Consider the following 18,918-nt stretch of genomic DNA (forward strand, 5'->3'; position numbering starts at 1 on the left):
TGTATTGAGAGCTGATATGCATCACTTAAGTATTACAAAAGGGGTTGTATGTAAGTGTGGAGGAGGAAGGAGACCTCATCAGATGACAGCTATGTATTTTGTATTTTGTTTTCAGTAAACATAGTAGTTGTGCCTATCTTGGGTGTCCTGATGCCCCAGATGAATGTTAAAGACAGACCAAACCAGCTTGACCATTGCCAACGAGATTAACAGATCTCCCCATGTTGTTCATGAATCTCAGTTCAGGAGACATCAGAGTCTGCCTTGATTTTCAATTCTGTGACACAGACTAGGCAGCCATAACTTATTTCAGCAAAACCAGTGGGGCCTGTCAGCCAAATTTTAGATTAGGTGAAAATAAAAAGCCTGCAGGCTCAGTTGAGGCAGGAATATGGAAGGAAAAAGCATCCCACATAGAAACTAGAACAGATTTTCAGCACATGAAGATTTGAAGCTGTCTTAATCCAAAACTATCCAAACAACGACCAAAACAAGCAGCAGCAGAAAGAAAAAGTTTGGGAGTAAAGCTCCAATCCTTTTCCTTTCTTAATAGCTGTGTTTTTGATTTAGCTACCAGACAATGCTGGATTGCTGGCACGGAGTACCCACAGAGAGACCGACGTTCACGGAGCTGGTGGAGCGCTTAGGAGATCTGCTTCAAGCCAACGTGCAGCAGGTACAGCAATGCAAACATTTCATCCACAAATGGGCACCTCAGATGTATATCTGTGTGGATACATGTATGCATGTGCGTAGGTAAAGACTACGTTGAGCAGTGATATTAGATTTGATTTCGTAAGAGAGGTCACAGGGAAAACGGCTGCTGGGATGAGTAAAGAAAATGTTAACTATTCAAAGGGGATTATATTTCAAAACTAGATTTTTATCCATCCATAATAAGCAGAAACTTATATTAATTAAAAAAAAGGCTTTGTTGCCCCTTAGAGGAACAATAGTGCTTTATCTCACAAACAGTTTTAATTAGATTCCAACATTGTAAACTGCCAGTAGTTGGTCTGAACTTTCTCTCTCATTTTCTGAGCTTATGTTCATCAGTGCTCTTAGGAGCTTTAAAATGATGCAGTTTCAAGCTCAGAAAGTCAATTACATAATTATTAAATTCATACTAGTTAAATCGGTTGTTTTCTTCTTCAGTAAAAACAACCACACCAGTTATATAACTGTCAATTTAATTTAAGAAGGGATCGAACACTCTCCTCCAGCTCCTTCCTGTTTGCAAACAAATTTAGCGAAGAGGGCCCAGTTTGCAATATGAAGACCTTGTGAGTTTTATCCTGTCACCAAAGTAAATTAAGGAGCCATAAAAGTCATGACAAGGGAACAGGGCACTTAACTGCTCCTCAAAATGAAAAAAAAAAATACCAGGCAAAGGGAAATTTGGACAAATAGTTTTAGGACTTAAAGGAAGAGTCATTTCTGAAGATTACTGAGGGGTGTAATGACACGGCAGAGCTAATTAAGATGTGTACTGAATTCCAGTAAACTTGCAGCATCGATTTCTTGTAAGGACAATCAATAAAATCCTTTAAGGCCTGGCTCTTGCTAAGCTGCAACTCCTCAAGCTGAGCACAAGCCAAAAGTCTATCCATAGGCAATATTCTTTTACTAATTCCGCAATCAGTTAAAGTCATATTGACCATAGGGCTTTTGTGACTTCATGCTGCTCCCTCCCTCCTCCAAAATAAACGGCTTAAACCTGGATTATAGGTGTCCCTGAGACTGGTCCTTGGAACTCCCAAAGAAGCCAACACAATAACAGTATAGAAGTGCAGACTGGGGAAATTCTGTTCACCTTCACTAAGGCAGAACAGCCACACATCTGGAGTGCGGTAATGATCACAAAGAAATTGCTGCAACCTCAGCAAAGACGCTGCTGTGAAAGTTGTCGGCGCCAGCTACTTTTAAACTGGATGCACATATATTGACACCCTCAATACAGCCATCGCATCGCTGTGCCATATGCAAGGGATATTTAGAAGCCTTGTAACTGCTGTAAAGACCAGTGAAGCTCTGTGGAATCCAATAACCTTTTACATCTGAGATGCAGTACATAAACGATCCTTACCAGCTTTGTGTTATTTTCTATTACTTATTATATAGGATGGTAAAGACTATATTCCACTGAACATCACCCTGTGCCCCGATGGAGAATCTAACTCCAAAACTTGTCCTGTGGAAGAAAACTTGAACAACTGTGTTAATCGCTGGAGCGCAGTGGAAATGGGGTAAGAAAAACATACGTGGGGGGTGGAAGGGTAAGAAAAATTCCATATAGTTGGGCACTCTGATGTCCTCTCTCAGGATGGCTGTTTTATAGGAGTTGGACTGATCAGTTTGTCAGGGCATTGTTTATTAGTTACAAGAGCTGAAAAAAGAAGACTGGTCCAGGAAACTGCGCTGTCAGGATGTTAATTGAGCCACCAACTGGTGCAGGTTTTATGCTGACCCCTCAACTTTCTTGCTTTCAGTAACAACAGCAAGAAGCGACCACTGAGTGTGAAGACATTTGATGAGGTGCCGGTGGAAAAGGAGAAAGTGATGCACGAGGTAAGCGACGTGACCACATCTTTCTCCACCGGGTTCACAGATCACTTGTCACCAGCACCAGAAACACTTATTGCAGCTTTTGAAATGTGTCTGGTAAGAAAAAGCTTTAAATCAAGCAGAAGGTTTGGCCCTAGCATCTCACACAAAGGTCTGTGTGACAACAAAGTTGGACCTGCATTTAGCTTAACAAATAATTTAAAGAGAAGCTCATGCATTATTATCCTGGCTTTGATCAGGCTAAGGGGCTTTATATTATATACTTCAAGATGTTTTCTCCCACTCCAAACAGCCCTTTGGGGAAGAGTCTCCAGCCACAACCTGTCCTAGACACGTTTCATGCCCTTGACAAATACAGCCTATTTCTCATCTGTTCTCTTGTTAGCACCAATCGATGCCTGTTATTCCTTAGTATTTTGTCAGATGTAATTTCTGCGCAGTTATCGGTACATCTTAGGGATTAGAAGGTTTAGGATTTTCCATGGCTCCTGTATCTTTCCTCTTGCAGGATAAAAATCTGTCCCTCTGAATCACACAAAGATCTGGTATCGGTCAGCGATTACCGTGGCCAGCATGAGCAGTGCTTTCCTAAATGCTCCCTGTTCGTGGCATTTGAAAGTAACCCCTTACAGGAAGGGGGAAAAAGTTTCAAGAAAGGCTAATAATACATTAACAGATCAGAAATAAATGTGACATGGTTCTTTTAAAGTAAAATTATAGTGTGAACTACTTTTTGGACAAAGCACTTGGGTTACTAAAATGATCTTAAATATCAAATCATGAATAGCGATTAGGTCATGATTTCAAAGAGATGCCCAGGCACTCCAGAAGTACCGTACCACACCTTCCTGCAATTGTGCTGCTTATCTGTAGTGTCTGTCGATATTCTTTAACAATTCTTCTGTAAGCAAAGTGCAAAGCAGCACTCAGATAAATTGTTTCTAGACCACATAATTTAAGGGGAAATAGTCAGGATAAAGACCGATAAGGAAAGTTGTGTTCTACTGAGGTTTTCACAGACCTAATGAACTTCAGATTTTAATTTATACTTTGAAAAAGTTTCATTAACAACTGATACATTACCAAAGCATTTATTAAAGGCTTTTGCTTTTTATCTATTGTTTGCTGAGATTATTTTTTCTGCTTTAATGCGTTTGGTAAGTAAGACTAACTAGAGTTTCACTTCCCGTGTTGAAGTCTTCTGCTCTCCGGATTTTGCCAGACAGACATGCAGCTTTCCAGCATCACAAAATATTTCAAATGCAAAGGAACCCCCTTGAACATTTAATATTTTAAAAATTACTTAAAACAAGGCTTGTGCATGGCTGTGAACTGGTGTACAGTAACAGCTTGATCCTAACTGCAACCATGAGACCCAACTTTAAGTGCGGTGGAATCACAACCTCAACTTTAAAACTAATCAAGACAGTTTTGTCAGAGAGCTCCTAAAGAAATCCATAACCAAAGTACAATGAGCCGTTTAGGGTATATATCTTTGCAAAGCATTGCATTTGCCAAAATGATGGTGAACTTCCACTTCCCTAAAATTGAAATGTTTCAAATAGTGTATTTCTAGCAGGTATTTAAGGTACTTTTTCTCTGAGGAGCCCAGCCAGTATTATTGGATATATTCTTTATGAATTTCTGTCTATTCTTATCTCAGCTCTCCTACCTAGATACTATCCATGTGTCATGCTTAATATCAATTTCAAGTTTGAAAATGTCAAATTATTTTTGATACATCATTTTAAGGGGGCTCTTTCAAAATACAGCTCAAAAACTTTATCATCACAAAACCAAGGCAAATGTTCTCAGGCTAAATAGCAGCATTAGCAGGAACAGTTGGATAAAACCTGATAATACAGGTCTTGATAAGAGAATATTCTGAAGAATGGGCTTAATGTCATAGAACAACTGGACACATCTATGTGTTAAGCACTTAATACATGGCACACAATTCAGAGTTTTTGATGCAAACCTCACGTTCTCTTCCTTTTGCTACTCAGGAGTCAGACAGTGGGATGGTGTTGACATCAGATGAGATAAAAAGCCCGAAGAGGCTGGAAATCCGTTCTTGGCCGTACGGGATCATGGCTCTGGCGTGAGTACTTTTTGGTATTTCTTTCTAAGACAGTGTCCTATTCAGAAAAATGCTTCTGAAATTTTGTTTCTCATTCCAAAAGGAAAACTGTTAGACTACCTAAACAAGGTAGAGAGCTCTGGATTTCAGTCCTAGAACTGAAAGAGTATGATTAATGTATTTTAAGATCAAGAAAGTTATAATGTAAACTTTGGTTCCAGAAAGAATTGGAATATAAAACAGAGCTGCAGATCTCTGAAAGGAATGCTGCAGTGCTGCATTTAAGTTACAGGACAGTTAATTCACATGAAAAATGTTGATTTGTGTGATTAAAATGAAAACTCATGAGCTTTGAGTACATAATGTCTCGTCAACCTATTTAACTCTTCCTCCAAAATGTCAAGTTGCCTTGTGATTCTGAATCACATAAAAAAACCCAACAAACCACAAGAGAGTGCTGTCTAGTGAAGCCGGTGCCTCATGTTCATGATCTGATCTCCTGGGGCGGAGATCAGCACTCTGCACATGGTGAACGACAGGAGCAAAAGAGCTGAGAATATCCACACCTCAGCCATTTCTTGACTGCCTCTCCAGTGTTCTCCTTTACTGATGGAACAAAGTTTGAAGAACTGTTATTATACCAGTGTCTAAGCGATGTTTAACTTTAGACATCCAGAAGGACAGGCACCTTTGCAATTGATGTGATTCGAGAAAACTGAAGAAGGCATGTATAGCAAATAGTAGAAGCACTGCAGAGCAAGTACATTTACCAGAACTGTGATTTCTGTATTTGCTTTATCATAGCTATGAAGACAGTCCTACAGAGAAGTCCTTTAATCCCACCACCTTCGTGATCCTATGAAATATATTGTTTCTATCTGGCTTACAAATAGAGGCTTTTCTGTATGTTTATTCATTCATACCACAGACAATCACAGAAGAATAAAAGCAAATCTTTAGCTTTTAGCTAACGGTGAGCCCGCAGTTCTTTATATTTCTGTAACAATCAGGCACTGGTAGAGAAGTGACCTACTAGTGAAATAGGTCTTTTCCACCTTCCTACAGAAGTGTAATAACAATAGTAACCCATTTTACCAATTCAAATGTCAACTTGTAGAATTTCAAATAGCTACTCAAAATATTAAAAAATAAACAATTCCGTAGCAAGGAATTTCATGTATATTCAGCTAATTAAGCTAATTAGACTTTTATTAAATTGCCTAGAGTTTTCTTTGAATCCTATTGATGATCTCTCTTAGCTTCCTCTGTATTAAACTCAACGATCTTTCCCACCAGAGCAACTGCTTGTTCTACATCAAGTCATCGTTTTTCTACATTAAAGATAAATGATAGATGAGAAAAAACTCGTGCAATTTCTGCATATTAAGGGTGAGTTCCCATGAGAGTGCACGGGCAGAATCCAGCCGTATTTCAGAGGGACTGCCTCCCCTGCTCAGAAAGAAAAGCGAGATGCAAGGAGCTTGCTTTGTCTTTTCAGGCCTTAAAACCATAAATTCCCAGCTGTTTGAAGGCAGGAGAGGAGGAGAAAGAGGAAAAGGGAAAAGGTTATGCAAGGAAAATATGGAGAGCCTTGCAGCACAAACAGGGAGCATTCAAATGCCAGATAGGAGTGTGACTTCAATAATGTATTCCCCTGTAGTATTGTCCCAGCGTTGTACCTGTTGGGGCATCAGCAGATATCTAGATACAGTTCCATGTTTTTATCCTACACACATGCTGAGAGGATTTCTGCACAGTGCATTGCTATGGAGACCAAATGGCACCAGCTCTAAAAAAAGGAGTGCAAATGTCAGGAACTGCATTACTATGATGCTTTACCTGGGCTGATCTACCTCTCTTTTCTGCATGAGGTCACGTTGACACAAATCCAACACACACAAACAGCCTCTCTGATAGGACTTATCCTTCTGAAGGTTTCTGTCAATCGCCTCTGACTGCTGTTTCCCCTCCTGCATTTCTCTCCCATTTGGGTAAGGAGTTGGCAAAGAAAGGTTTTCTCTCTCCCCTTTCCAGGCTTTCTGCTGAAAATCAGAAAATCAACATCCAGCCAGATGTAGAAACACAAAAAATTCCTAACAGCCTATTCTTTCAAGATTACCAGGGAAACCTTCTGAAGTGCTACCAGGCCCCCTGGGACTGACCAAGAAGTAACACAGCTCTGTGGGTCCAGTGAGTCTCTGCCTGACCCACACCATCTGGGGCTCTCCCCATTGCGGTCACCACTTCCACGGGGATTGCGTTCACCACCAGATACCCAACACAGACCATCCTAACAGAGCTCTGCTCCAAAAGCAAACCCTGCAGCAAGATCTGTTCGTTGTTTCCTTATTCCCAGCACCCCAGCTACCACTGAACGGACAGAGCTGTGTTTCTTCTTGGCCACATCCTTCTTGAGTGTCCGAGGTTCGGCTGAGAAAGCTATTTTGTCAGCTTCTTTTTTTGTTAATCTTGCAGACTGTCGCTGGCACAAACAGTATTTTTTACACAGTCACAGAGCATCCTGATGCCCTCTCATTTGAGGACATGACACCCCTTGGCGCTCCTCCACTGCTGAATTGAAAAACAAGCCTCAAAAGCATACAGAATAGTCTAGGAGAGGTCAGAAGAGAGTACTGGTTGAACAGGGGAGATAAAGTCAACCTTGTAAATTGTGTATCTCTATCAAAAACATTTACCCTGGATCCTTTTCAAACAGTCTGCCTTTCCTAAAACAAAACTGTTCAAAGGCTTAGCATGTTTTCTAAACCAGGGTGGCTGCATTTATTATTTTTTTGCCAAAATCTTGCTGTTTATTTATCTTGCATTCATTTCTCTGCCGAGTCTAAAATTTGGCAACACTACACACCATGGAGTGTCGGTGTCAAGAGTTTATTAAAGATTAATCTGATACTCTGGGCCTGGGATTGCTGTTAGGACTGTTTCCGAGCTCTAAGCATTTTATGCTGCTACAGTATAAAGCCACAACAGTAGCTGTAGTGAGGGACAGCAAGATTGACCGGGGTGATGACACTGGAGTTAGTATTCAGGGAAGCGCATTCACCACAGAGGGAATTTATGATGGGATGACTCTGGTGTCAGCTTTCATCTCACAATATTAACATCTAACTGCCAAGCACTGCTTTAAAATTCTTCCAGAGACTCCATAATCCAGTTATTGTTTAAGATTATAATAGGTTTGGTATCTGCTCAGTTGTCCTCTCTCTCCCCCTTTCCCTTGCCCCCACCCAGCCCAATGATCCTCACTTGCTCTGAAATGACATCTCTGGTTGTGGCCAAGTCCCATGGCTCCAGGTGACTGAGGCTCAGCTGACGATGCATCCAGATCACATCTCTGGGGGCTCTCTGCCTTTGCCAAAGCCAAATGGGGCCTAAGGCAAGGCAATCATATTGAAACAAACTGATTTTGCTGGGGAGCATCAGGCATTCATGTCCAAATGCAAGGTGCCCAGCAAAACTGCAACCCAGCTGACAGGGCCACAATCCTTTTGCAGCAGCTCGGAAAAATGAGGCATGGAAATATGTTTGCTCTGTAGCAGAACTTAATTTCAGAGGATCGTTCTTCTGTGGTGAGCAAATGTACTTGCATTATGACCGGACATGAGCTCTCCAAAATATAAGTAACTTTGAATGAGTAGCTACTCGGTGGTTGTGTAAGCCACGTTTCTCTAGGATTACACTGTATGCTTCCAGCGGCAAGGCCTAAAAGGAGAAGAGTGAAACGCTGTGGTCCCCAGCCTGGTTTTGACTGCGGTGCTTTTATCCCATTGCATTTTGACAGGGACAGCTGACCAACTTTGCCACATATGCAAGGGAACACAATGAGTGGGTGGCTTTGGCCCGATAAAACTTTATTCTAGCTGTACTTTGTATTTAGAAGTGTTTCAAAACAATGAATTCTTGATGCCCTTGAGTTCTGTGTGCCAGCAGACTACTGATACACCAATACTGCCAGAGGGGAACCCAGGATGAAACTCTTACTGCGCAGTGCCCTGTCTAAAATGTATTAGAGCAAACTGTGAATCAGTCGTAACTATCAGAAGAAAAAATAACTCTTTTATTTCTTTCATGGCAGAAAAATTTTGAAAAATTAATCACTCTTACTCTGTGCCTCATTAAACACCCACAAAAGCTGTTGTAAAGCCCTCAAGCTCCTACATGTTATTATGAGATGTGATCATAAGACAAACTGCTCTACTTGGCAGCTCTCAGCCCAATTTCTCATCTTCCCTAAGCTCAGCTTCTGAACAAGGCCATGATTTCTACATGGACACAACAGTCTATTAGTTCTTCCTGTTGAGAGCTAGAGACCTGGGCAGCTTATTGCAAAGCACCAAGAGCTGCTCCACAGCACTGGGAATAAGTGCTAAACTGGGTACCCCAGTCCCTCACTGGTCAGGGTGATTTCCTTGCAGTCAGCTATATTTTCCGTGCTCCTCTTCAAGTCATTGACCCTGGGCTTCAGGCGAATAGAAACTGGCTCCCTCTCACATAAAATAAACAGCTCAGTAATGATTTCCCAGCTCTTTGACGATTTCAGTATTTTTCTACCTCTAACAAGACCTCTGGTTCATATGGTAGTGTGAAAAAATCTGATTAGGTCATTTAGGCCTTCCAGCTATTACAGGATTATCCTCTGTGGTGTCTTCTAAACAACTTTGACACCTCTCCAGAAAACTTTAAAAAGATTGTGAAATATTACTTAATATCCAGGCTAACTTTTCCTTTGTCTAGTTTAATCCCTAGACTTTTCAGCTTCATCTGTACCAGGAAATCTGACTTAGCACAGCAAAAACGAGAACTGCTAACAGCTCTCACTACCCACAGTACCACACTAAACCACATCTTTCCCTTTATCTTGCTCCCAAAAGGACACGTTCTTGCAAGCACAAATGAGTTCTCAGGTTGGTCACTGCGTAAAATGTGACCAGCTTGGGTCAGTGAGCAAATCTGTTTCAGTTAAATGTCATGGTATTCACGCGTCTAATCTTGAGTATTGCGCCGTGGTGAGAGCACAAACTGACGCGGGCCTGGGCTGAGACATCCCCAGTTATGAGCAGATTTATCAAAACCGAACATCTCTTTTATCGCCTCCTGCAGCTGCAGCACTCAGAAGCCAGGCAGAGGCAAAATCAGGAAGGAAATACCTTTTGGAGAAGCACCGACCCAAGTGATGGCTAGCTTTTAATGAAATGGTTTAATTACATAACCATTATTAACTTGTGCAGCCACATCATTGTGTGATTAATCAAATCTAGTGCCTTCAGTCACAAAATGTTCGTGAGTGGGGCTCAGGGAGAGTTTTGCCGTCTTAGCCAGGGTAGTATAACCGGCTCAGGGCATGAAGAGGTTTTTGCTTTCCCCTGAAGCACCAAGTACTGACCATTGCTGGAGGCAACACTGGCGTCTGATTCACTGTGGCAGTGTCTATGTAACAAAAGAGATTCCAAGGACAGACAGAAAAGGGACGCTGCAGTCTCGTTTTCCAATACACAGTCTGAGCATATGGACATTTGTCTGTTGCTGAGCATGAACAGAGTACATTGAAGTGTTAGTAATATAGAGCATTAAAGGGAAAAATGCAAAGACCTTTGGCTAGCTTTAATTTAGGAAATGCATTTAGATGAAAGGAGTAGTTTTGAAAATTAATTGCATTTTGCTCTGCCGTGAGACAGCTAATGACAAAACTTGCTTCTGACTGAACTCATCAGCTTTCTGTCTTTGGAGCAAATATTGGATGTCAGCATTGAAGAGTCCTTCTTCAAACACCAGCCTGATTTCAGCGATAGGCAGTTATTCCCAGATATCCAGTCTCCTGACCTACAGGGGCAGAAACCGAACAAGAACGCTTGCTGGGAGTCTACATGGGTCTGAAAATTTCCAATTGTGTGGCCAAACTAAAGCCTAATAACATTTCTTTTTCTGCAGCACTCTGAGATATGCAGGCTGGGGGCCAAGTTAAACAGATACTTTCAAGTTTCTCTCTGTCTCCACTGACAACTTTAATACCTGGCAAATTAGAAGCTAGAGCATCCATGGAATTGTCTGACACGAGTCAATAGAACCGAGCAACAAAGAGAAAAATACATAACTAACCAGTGAAGCAAAGTTGTGGTTCCATTGCTCATGCCAGGGAGGAATTTATCTACAGAGAAAGTGTGTGTGTACAGAAAGGGACAGCTGCCAAATGTATAGTATACAGAAGAAGTTTCCACTCACGTTTTTCTCTGGACGAAGAGGAAAAACTTAGAATGTGAAAGCAGAGTGTGCTACATTTTTGTTGAAGTTCTCAGGGTTACTATTTATTTTAGAATTTCTCCTTTGCCACTCAACAGGTTTGGTTTCAATGCCTTGGGCAGGTCTGAAAGCACAGTAACATTAGCTTTAATCTATAATCTCTGCCTTTGCATTTTAGAAATCACAGAACCCACATTTATTCTAGATATGCAAGACATGGTGGGCTGGCTCTTGCAGCTCGGGAGTCCTGCTTCACTTCCCGGAGACAAAGCTGGAGATGCAAACATACTGTGGAAGCCACCACAGCACACTAAAACCAGGCCAACCATGCAGCAGCACATCTCCCATTGCAGCTGATGAAAGTTGAGCTGTTTGGTATGTCTGAATTTGGCTGAATATCTCAGCTCCTGGCTTCCCTGACTGTGAGATAAAGAATATCACATGCTCCAGATGCTCCCTCAAGAAGAGAACTACAGGGACAGAGTACAATTTATACATGGACCAAACAGGCTGCTCAGTGTGGTTGTGCATGGATCATAAATCAGTGTTCTTCTCCAGCCAACGCACTGCACGCTCATGACTCTTCCAGAATTAGCAAAAGCGTTAAGTGAAGATACTGCCGCTGGTTCTGGCAGCCAGACTGACAATATTTGGAGCTTGTGGGAAAATTGAAGCTTTTGACAGGTTCCAGATTCAGAGGCAAGATAACACAACTTCTAAAGTCACAGCAGCATAATCTAGCAGGACACGTTTACCTTTCATAGTTGAATGGAGCTGGGCCGACTGTATCTTACAATTCTGTCATCAACTCGCTCTTGAGCCCGCAGCAGTTCTCTCTGCTGTAGCCTCACAAAGACATGACAGCACACACAGCTGGTGTTTGGGATCTGCTACTCTTCCTATTTCTGATTTTTGTTCCCATTCCTCCATTCACTCTCTCTCTCTTAGCTCTTCTTTTGTTTCCTGAAGCAGGAACTAGCTTTGCTTTCTTTCTGAAGCACCAGACTCAGAATCCATGAACTGTTGAGGACTGTAAGCGCTGCATCAGTGCAAATACAATGAATGTAATGAATTATACAATTATTTGATGAATTGTTGATTATTTGCATTTGGTTTAGGGTCATTAGAATGTAGTCTTATGCTCCTTTAGAACACATATGAAATATACACACCAAGTGCTTGAGCACTGCCTGATTTTAAGTTCTCCCAGGCACATTCACAGGTCATTCTGAGTCACAACCAGTCTCTGAGCGAGGCTTATCCCAAAGAGATGCAAGTTAAAAGGGCCTTAGGCAAAGTGGAGAAGTTCCAAAGCCATTCTCATGTTGAGATTTTTTTGAGAACCAACCCTAAATTATCCAGACCTCTTCCAATAAATTCCTCAGATGGATGAAATCAAGCTTAACAAAACATGATTTTTAAGGCAGCCTGTGACAGAAAGTACCTTTTTTTCCTCTGCAACACTTGCTGTTCCTCAAGGTCACCTTGTGATACAAATCCTCTCCAGGGTTCTCCTACTTTCAACATTGAGGTTGCTCCATGTGATGCAAGTTGCTTCTCTCCCACCGCCTTCATCTCCTCTAATCAGAGAAGACAGCAGAAAATGAAAGCTGGCTCTCTTTAATAGCATCAGTTACGGGCCAGCAGTTGTAACGGTGAAAAGCGCTGCCCTTCACTAGCATACTGCTCAGGAATTTTAAAGGGCTAGAGAATATAAGAGAGATTTTTCCATATGCTGCAAGGCTGTGTTTAACACACGCTCTTGCTTTCAGTATCATTTTAAGTTGGAGTCTGTTATAGATTATTCATTATTTTGTCCTTTATTATACTTAAAGTTATAGCCTTCAGTTCTGCTTTCAGGAAAGTCAAATTTTTACTGACCTGTGTCAGAACAATGACAGAAAATATTTCTGTATGTATAGGAGAGGTGTATTCATAACTAAGATATCTATAGTGCATTGAAATGTGCTAAGCTAAAAAGACAGGGCATCACGACTTCTGGATTTATTCCTAAATCTACTTTTAAAACTCAGAGTTATTTGAAATACCTAATTCAGTTCCCTTATCCGATCTGTACAATGTCACTCTCTTACAGGATGCTGCAAAGGTAAGTCAAAATGACTTATATATCTGGTTTTAAATAATTTTGACAATTAATTACACATAGAGAATAAACCTTATGGAGACAAGGTCAACATATTATACTGTTTGTCCTCAACAGGCGGAGAGCTGTTAGCAAGAGCAAAGAATCCATATTATCTGATCATGAGCGTGAGGCTGTCAAGTACCAGCCAGCAGTGCAGGTAGAAGAGGACACCATGGACTTCACGCTGGAAGACTCTGTTCTCCTTCCTATGGATCCAAACCTGGAATGCCACAGCCCACCTCCGGATTACAACTCCGTCATCCACTACTCAGCCCCGCCGGTGTAACCAGCCCAAGCTGACACAGGGCACCTTGCACCTCTTGACCACGCTAGAGCCCGACCTGCCTCCACAACTGGATAAAGAGGCTGGGTGAAAATTGAAGGAAAAGCCTGTGTTTCTTCTGGCGCATCTCTGATGGGAATAGAAACATTTTAAGAGCATCTTCTTTGCTATCTTTAAAGGCCTATTGCATCACCTGCAGTAAATGACAATTCTGTCTATCAGAATTGTTAAGTAGGAGCTGTAACCCAGAAGTGCTTCCCCTCCTTCCTCCCCAGCTGTTCATTGGCATTTGCAGATTTGCAAGTTCCTTCATTCACATTTTACTCCATAATAGTCACCGCAATGCATTCAGCTGCTCCTGCATACACCCTGCAGAGGCTGCTCAGCACCATGCCCTAAGGGATCGGTTGGAAACAACAGCCGCACACACTAATGTTTTGCTTTTGGAGCAAATCCAAAACTGAAACATCACTCTTAACGTGGCATCTCACCTTCCAGAAATATTTCTGAGCTATTTTGAAATCCAGAATACTTTGGTTACAATTTGTGATTTAAGAATTTGTATGCCTGTATGGCACAGAGGAAGCAGATAGTACTCACGTATCAAGCCTTTTGGGCCATACAATGTGGTTAAATCTGTTTCCCTGTGTTTTCTCCTTCTCCAAACAGCAATCTAGCAATAGAGAACCTTGATGGAGATGCATCTCTAATGATCGCAGGGCAAAATCGCTGCCTTAAATAAGAACCTTCTTAAGCTTAAACAGATAGAATTTCCCAGCACACATGCACATTTGTGTAAATGTGCATAAAATAATCATTAACAACATGAGAGTTACACATAAATGCACATACACCCTTAAGGCACCAGCAGGGTAGCAGCATTTTTGTTTCCTTTCTGCACACAGGCTATTTACTAAAAAAGACAAAAAAAATGGCATTTTCTTTGGATTCTGTGGCTGATGCCCACAGTTTGATTCTGGGTATACTAGCCCATGCTACACTGTAAGCATATGTGACACATATTTGTCTCCGACTGCCTTGCCAAGGTAAATATTGGTATGATATGCACTGTGCTCTGCATCTAAACCCTTCATGGATTCACGGTAATTCAAAGCTTTTTTGCAGCCTAATCATGCAGGGCTGAATAGATCACAAATTGTAACATTTGAGACTCGCAACTTCAAAAATAAGCAAATAATCCTTGTCATTGAATGGGCTATGTAACAATCAGAGTTGACTTTAGAAATCTAGGAAGTGAAAAAGTATCTAGGTTGCAAGTATAAAAAGCAAGGATGAGAAAGATGTTCATTGCCAGTCAAGGCTATAACCTCCTAAGTCCTGAACCTCAATCTATAAATGACTGTGCAGTTTATTCCAATGTCTGCGCAACCCTTTCTTTTTCTTCTGAGACTTGACACTGATTTGACTTCTTCAGAGAAAAAGACTTTTTCTTCATGACTACAAACTAAAGGAAGAAAGAAAAATCCAACATTTGCAAAACAATTCTATTACCTTGGCGAAGACAGCCTAAACACAGCAGTGAAGAAAACATTTCTGGATGATGGGTTCCAGTTGGTTACATTGAAGTAAACACAAACAAGCCTCAGGTATTATCAAAGGGGGAAATAAATCTCCAGACCCCGAACCATGTTAACTGTGAATGCTGAAGCATCTGAATTACGGGCTCTTGGGAACTGCTCTTCTCCTTGACTTCAGATTCGATGGATTAAGGAAGACACTTGCAGTAAGTCCTGAGCCCCTTGTTCACAGCGGACCTGCTAGAGAGCTGTGGTCTGTACTTGCTTTATGGTCATTTTTGCACTTCTTTGTATTTTAGTACCTATGTATGAAGTAGAGCTGGTCATATAACAGAAGAAACTACTGGGGAAGAATTCATCTGATGAGCTCCAGAAAGCTCATTAGATCAGTTTTTCATCAAGCAGTAATTAACTATCTATAGCTCTGATCAAATGATCAGTCACTTCTTTTGGAAATAATTTATTCACGTGGCAAAAAGAAGAAAAGGTGCAGACAGTTTGTCTGCCGCTACTGTTAATGGCATCAGTGTGAGACAGTTGTGCCTTGTTCTGTAGGGGAAGAAAATCAAAATGTTTAAAAATCTTTGCTTAGAAACTTTAAAATAAGCACATATAGGAAAAAAAAAAACAACCCTGCAAGTATGCTCTCTATTTTGAACAAGAGTGGGAAACACTGCTGTGTGAAGTGTCTGCTTCTCAGAGCGCTGAACAGATGATCCTTCCAGCTGAGCACGGGTGAACTGCAGCGGTTTCTGCGGGAGCAGAGGAACGTGCTGCACGTTTCCCGCAGGGACCCGAGGCCACGGTGACAGAGCACGGGCAGCCGGGACCCTTCCTGGCTCCCGGCAACACGGATCAGCCCTTCTGCAGCGCGGGGGACGACGTGAGAGCAGAGCGCAGGCTCGAGGGCTCCAGACACGCTGGAAAACACGGGTTGCATTGCGGTGAGGCCTCCTCTGCAGTGGCAAAAGCAACAGTTGTCTTGAGCAGCATCAATGGCAACACACCCCCAAACCCACGACAACGGTCTGTGAGTTTCTGGGAACGGCAAGTGACTGATGTTTGCGCAGCTGTGTTTCCAATGTCTGAGTGGAAGATTTTTTATCCTCCTTATAGTAAATGTAATAAGCAAAAGTATTGCCTGAAAAGTATTATTGAACTTATGTCTTCTATTTTATTTACTAATATTTTGTTTGTCCTTTTCTCTCCTCCCTTAATTTAATTATTGTTCTTCTCTTACAATGATGTATATAGTTTACGCAGTAGAAACAAATATAGTGATTCATTTATATGGTAAAATTTGTAACATTTTAGTCAAAAGAGAAAGAGATATCCAGACATAACAGAGTTAAGTATTGTTACTAAACATTTCACTAATGCTTGCAGGCCAGGCTCCAGTTTACAGTACCCTACTAGTGCCATTTCATAGCAGTTCTCTCAGCTGCGAGTATCTCTGGCTCTCACTTATTCTCCACGTTATTTAGTGTCAGTTGGGAAACAGGGACCTGGAGGAATCCGGCAGGTTTATCTCATTCCTGGAAGTGTTGCCACGCAGCTCATGGTAACGGTGAGGAATTTCCACTGCCTGTGCTGGAACTGAAGGCTGGTGTATTGGCTAGAGGATCAGAAAGGGCCAAACTGTTTAAATGATGTGATGTTTATTATTTTTTCAGACTTCTCAGGGATTCTTACTTGACTCCTGTCAGCCACCTGCTTTATCTAACCTGACTGAGTATCTGGTATTAACACATACCTTGGTTTTCTTTAATGGTGCTTACTCCTACTGTTTTTGTCCTCTTGTAACCCCAGAGAATTAGGGCAGAGGAACTCAGAGCTCAAACAGAAATGTGCTGTCCAACGATAAGTGCCTTCACCTACATGTTAGTTGTTCCGGATGGTGTTCTTATCAACCTGGCTTCCCATCTCCTTTTCTCTACTTTTCATCTGTTTCTTGATATTTGTTCTTCACAGTCCCTTTGGATTGCTTTTCTCTGCCTTTTGAATAAGATCAGGTAGAGGATTCATTTCACTCTGCTATTTCCTGTATAATCTGCTCTTGCAGAGGCTCAACTAGACAATCCAAAGCAAGCTTCTTTTCACATTAAAATTTTTCCAATATAGGCAAGGGAAACTAGTTTATACTGATTTGTCTGGAAGCCTTCCTGTGTCCTTCCCTGAATGACAGAAGCTTTTGAAGACTTTGATTTTTCAATATTGGTATCTGGAGCAAAACAAAGGTTGGCGACTATCTCTATGAACCTCATCTTTCTGCTGGTCCTTTCTCAAACAATGAGGTTTCTCTTAGGCTCTTCCGAGTTATCCTCACAAGAAGGAGGCCCTAACTGGGATGCTGAGGAAAGTCAGATAAAAACCTAAAGCCTGAGGAACAGCTTCACACAAACCCACGGCCATTTGAACCCCCTGAATGCTGAGCATGTATACATTTAAGGCATAAAACTGCTCTGCTCAAGACATCCCACTAATGCGAACACGACTCTGCAGTTGCTTGGCACGTGCCCAGGATAACCTGTAGTGTCCAGGCGCTTCTCTCTTTGTACTTACGCTCTTGTGTGCTGCAGGAATGTCAGTCAGTCCGCCTGTCACTGGCCAGTCAACAGTTTGTGACTTTTCTTCACTCTGAGCATTGCACTGCCTTGTCATGTCCTACCTTGCTTTGCAAATGAGATCTGGCCCTGTTCCAGCTGGAAGGGTGTGATCCTGTGGCAATGGTCTCCAGCTCCCACCAGCACCAACTGGGCAACAACGGGAAATGTTTGCAGGGAAACATCACTAGCAAATAGCTACATAACAAGATAAAGTGTTATTGGGTTTTCCTCAACACAGGAGTTAGGCAGGATCAGTAACCTAGTCAGAGATCAGCCTAGAATGTTTGTCTTATATTTTGAATGGAAAATACAGAAGGAAGTAATAATTCTTCTGTAGTAATGGCCAAATCCTGAGATCCATTTCCCTGTTTTTATAATATGCCACCAAAAGCAAACCAAAACCAAGCCAACACCAGAAATAATTTTGCCAAAGTTATGATAGTAGCACCATCTCAAGCAAGTATAATTCAGGGAGGACTTCTGGATTGGACCCTATGAAGAGTCAGTCACTGTACAGGACCCAAGCGTTGAGCCCAAGCACTGGTTTGGTTGTTGGACACAGGTGATGTTTTCATATTGTGTTCACATCAAAACAAAACTTGCTGGAGCGGGTCATTTGGGCCCCATGGCAGATAGGATGCCACAAGGGCCGTGGTTAGAGGCAGACAGGGGTGACCTGCACTGAGCCGTGTCCCGCTGTCCTGCCTAATAATCCTGTGCCACAAGAGCCAGCGCATCCTTATTGCTCCATTCGTTTTTCCTTAGACCTTGAGTTGTCAAAGCAGGTAATGAAAACTGGGAAAACCCACTAACTAGGGACTTAAAGAAAATCATGTAATACTCAAAACACTAAGGAATGTTTGTCTGCCCTGTTCCTGTCTGTCTGAAGAATGTATGCACTGAAAACAATGCTTTCTTATGTAGTCAAAAATTGTACTGTATCTATTAACCAAAAAAAATAAAAAGATTCTATATTTATACAGCCCAGGGCTCCTTTGTGTCATCTCTTGGCTTGGAAAGTGTTGTCCTTGAAGGAGAATATAAATAAATAATGCAAAGGTTTGGAGAGATTTTTACAAGGCATAGATCTCACATTAATTTCTATAGGACTGAAGCCTGCCACTCGTCATTGTTCAGAGGTATCTGACCACTACACCTGCTGAAAAGATTCACAGGTCTCAGAAAATGCTGGCCCAATTTGTTAAAGAAATACACAACCTACCTGCCACCAAGAACAGTCCAAGAGACACAGAGATTGCTGTCTTGTTCAATTTAAATAACTAAACAGATAAAGAAATAAATGGGACTGAGATAGAAGACAGAATCAGAATTCTGCTTTCTAAATAAGACCTATGTTCACTACAGCATGTAAGTTCGTGAGCCTGGGAAGATAATTTGCAGAACACGGTAGCATTTGGGCGTTGTTCAGAACCAAAATTCCAGAA

At 41.6% G+C, this 18,918-nt stretch overlaps 1 protein-coding gene across 1 annotated transcript in view; it reads left to right on the forward strand.

Annotated features, from left to right (window-relative positions):
- Nucleotides 1–18,455, forward strand: part of LOC309444443 (vascular endothelial growth factor receptor kdr-like) — a 131,415-nt gene extending 112,960 nt beyond the window's left edge. The window contains exons 26-30 of the mRNA XM_082062256.1: nucleotides 571–676; nucleotides 2,122–2,246; nucleotides 2,490–2,568; nucleotides 4,572–4,666; nucleotides 13,122–18,455. Of these exons, the coding sequence (XP_081918382.1) occupies nucleotides 571–676; nucleotides 2,122–2,246; nucleotides 2,490–2,568; nucleotides 4,572–4,666; nucleotides 13,122–13,332 (616 nt within the window). The 3' untranslated portion in view covers nucleotides 13,333–18,455. The remainder of the gene's footprint in view (nucleotides 1–570; nucleotides 677–2,121; nucleotides 2,247–2,489; nucleotides 2,569–4,571; nucleotides 4,667–13,121) is intronic.
- The last annotated feature ends 463 nt before the right edge of the window (nucleotides 18,456–18,918 follow it).

The sequence above is a fragment of the Streptopelia decaocto genome, assembly GCF_964273445.1.
Source record: "Streptopelia decaocto genome assembly, chromosome: 10".
NCBI classification, from domain to species: Eukaryota; Metazoa; Chordata; class Aves; order Columbiformes; family Columbidae; genus Streptopelia; species Streptopelia decaocto.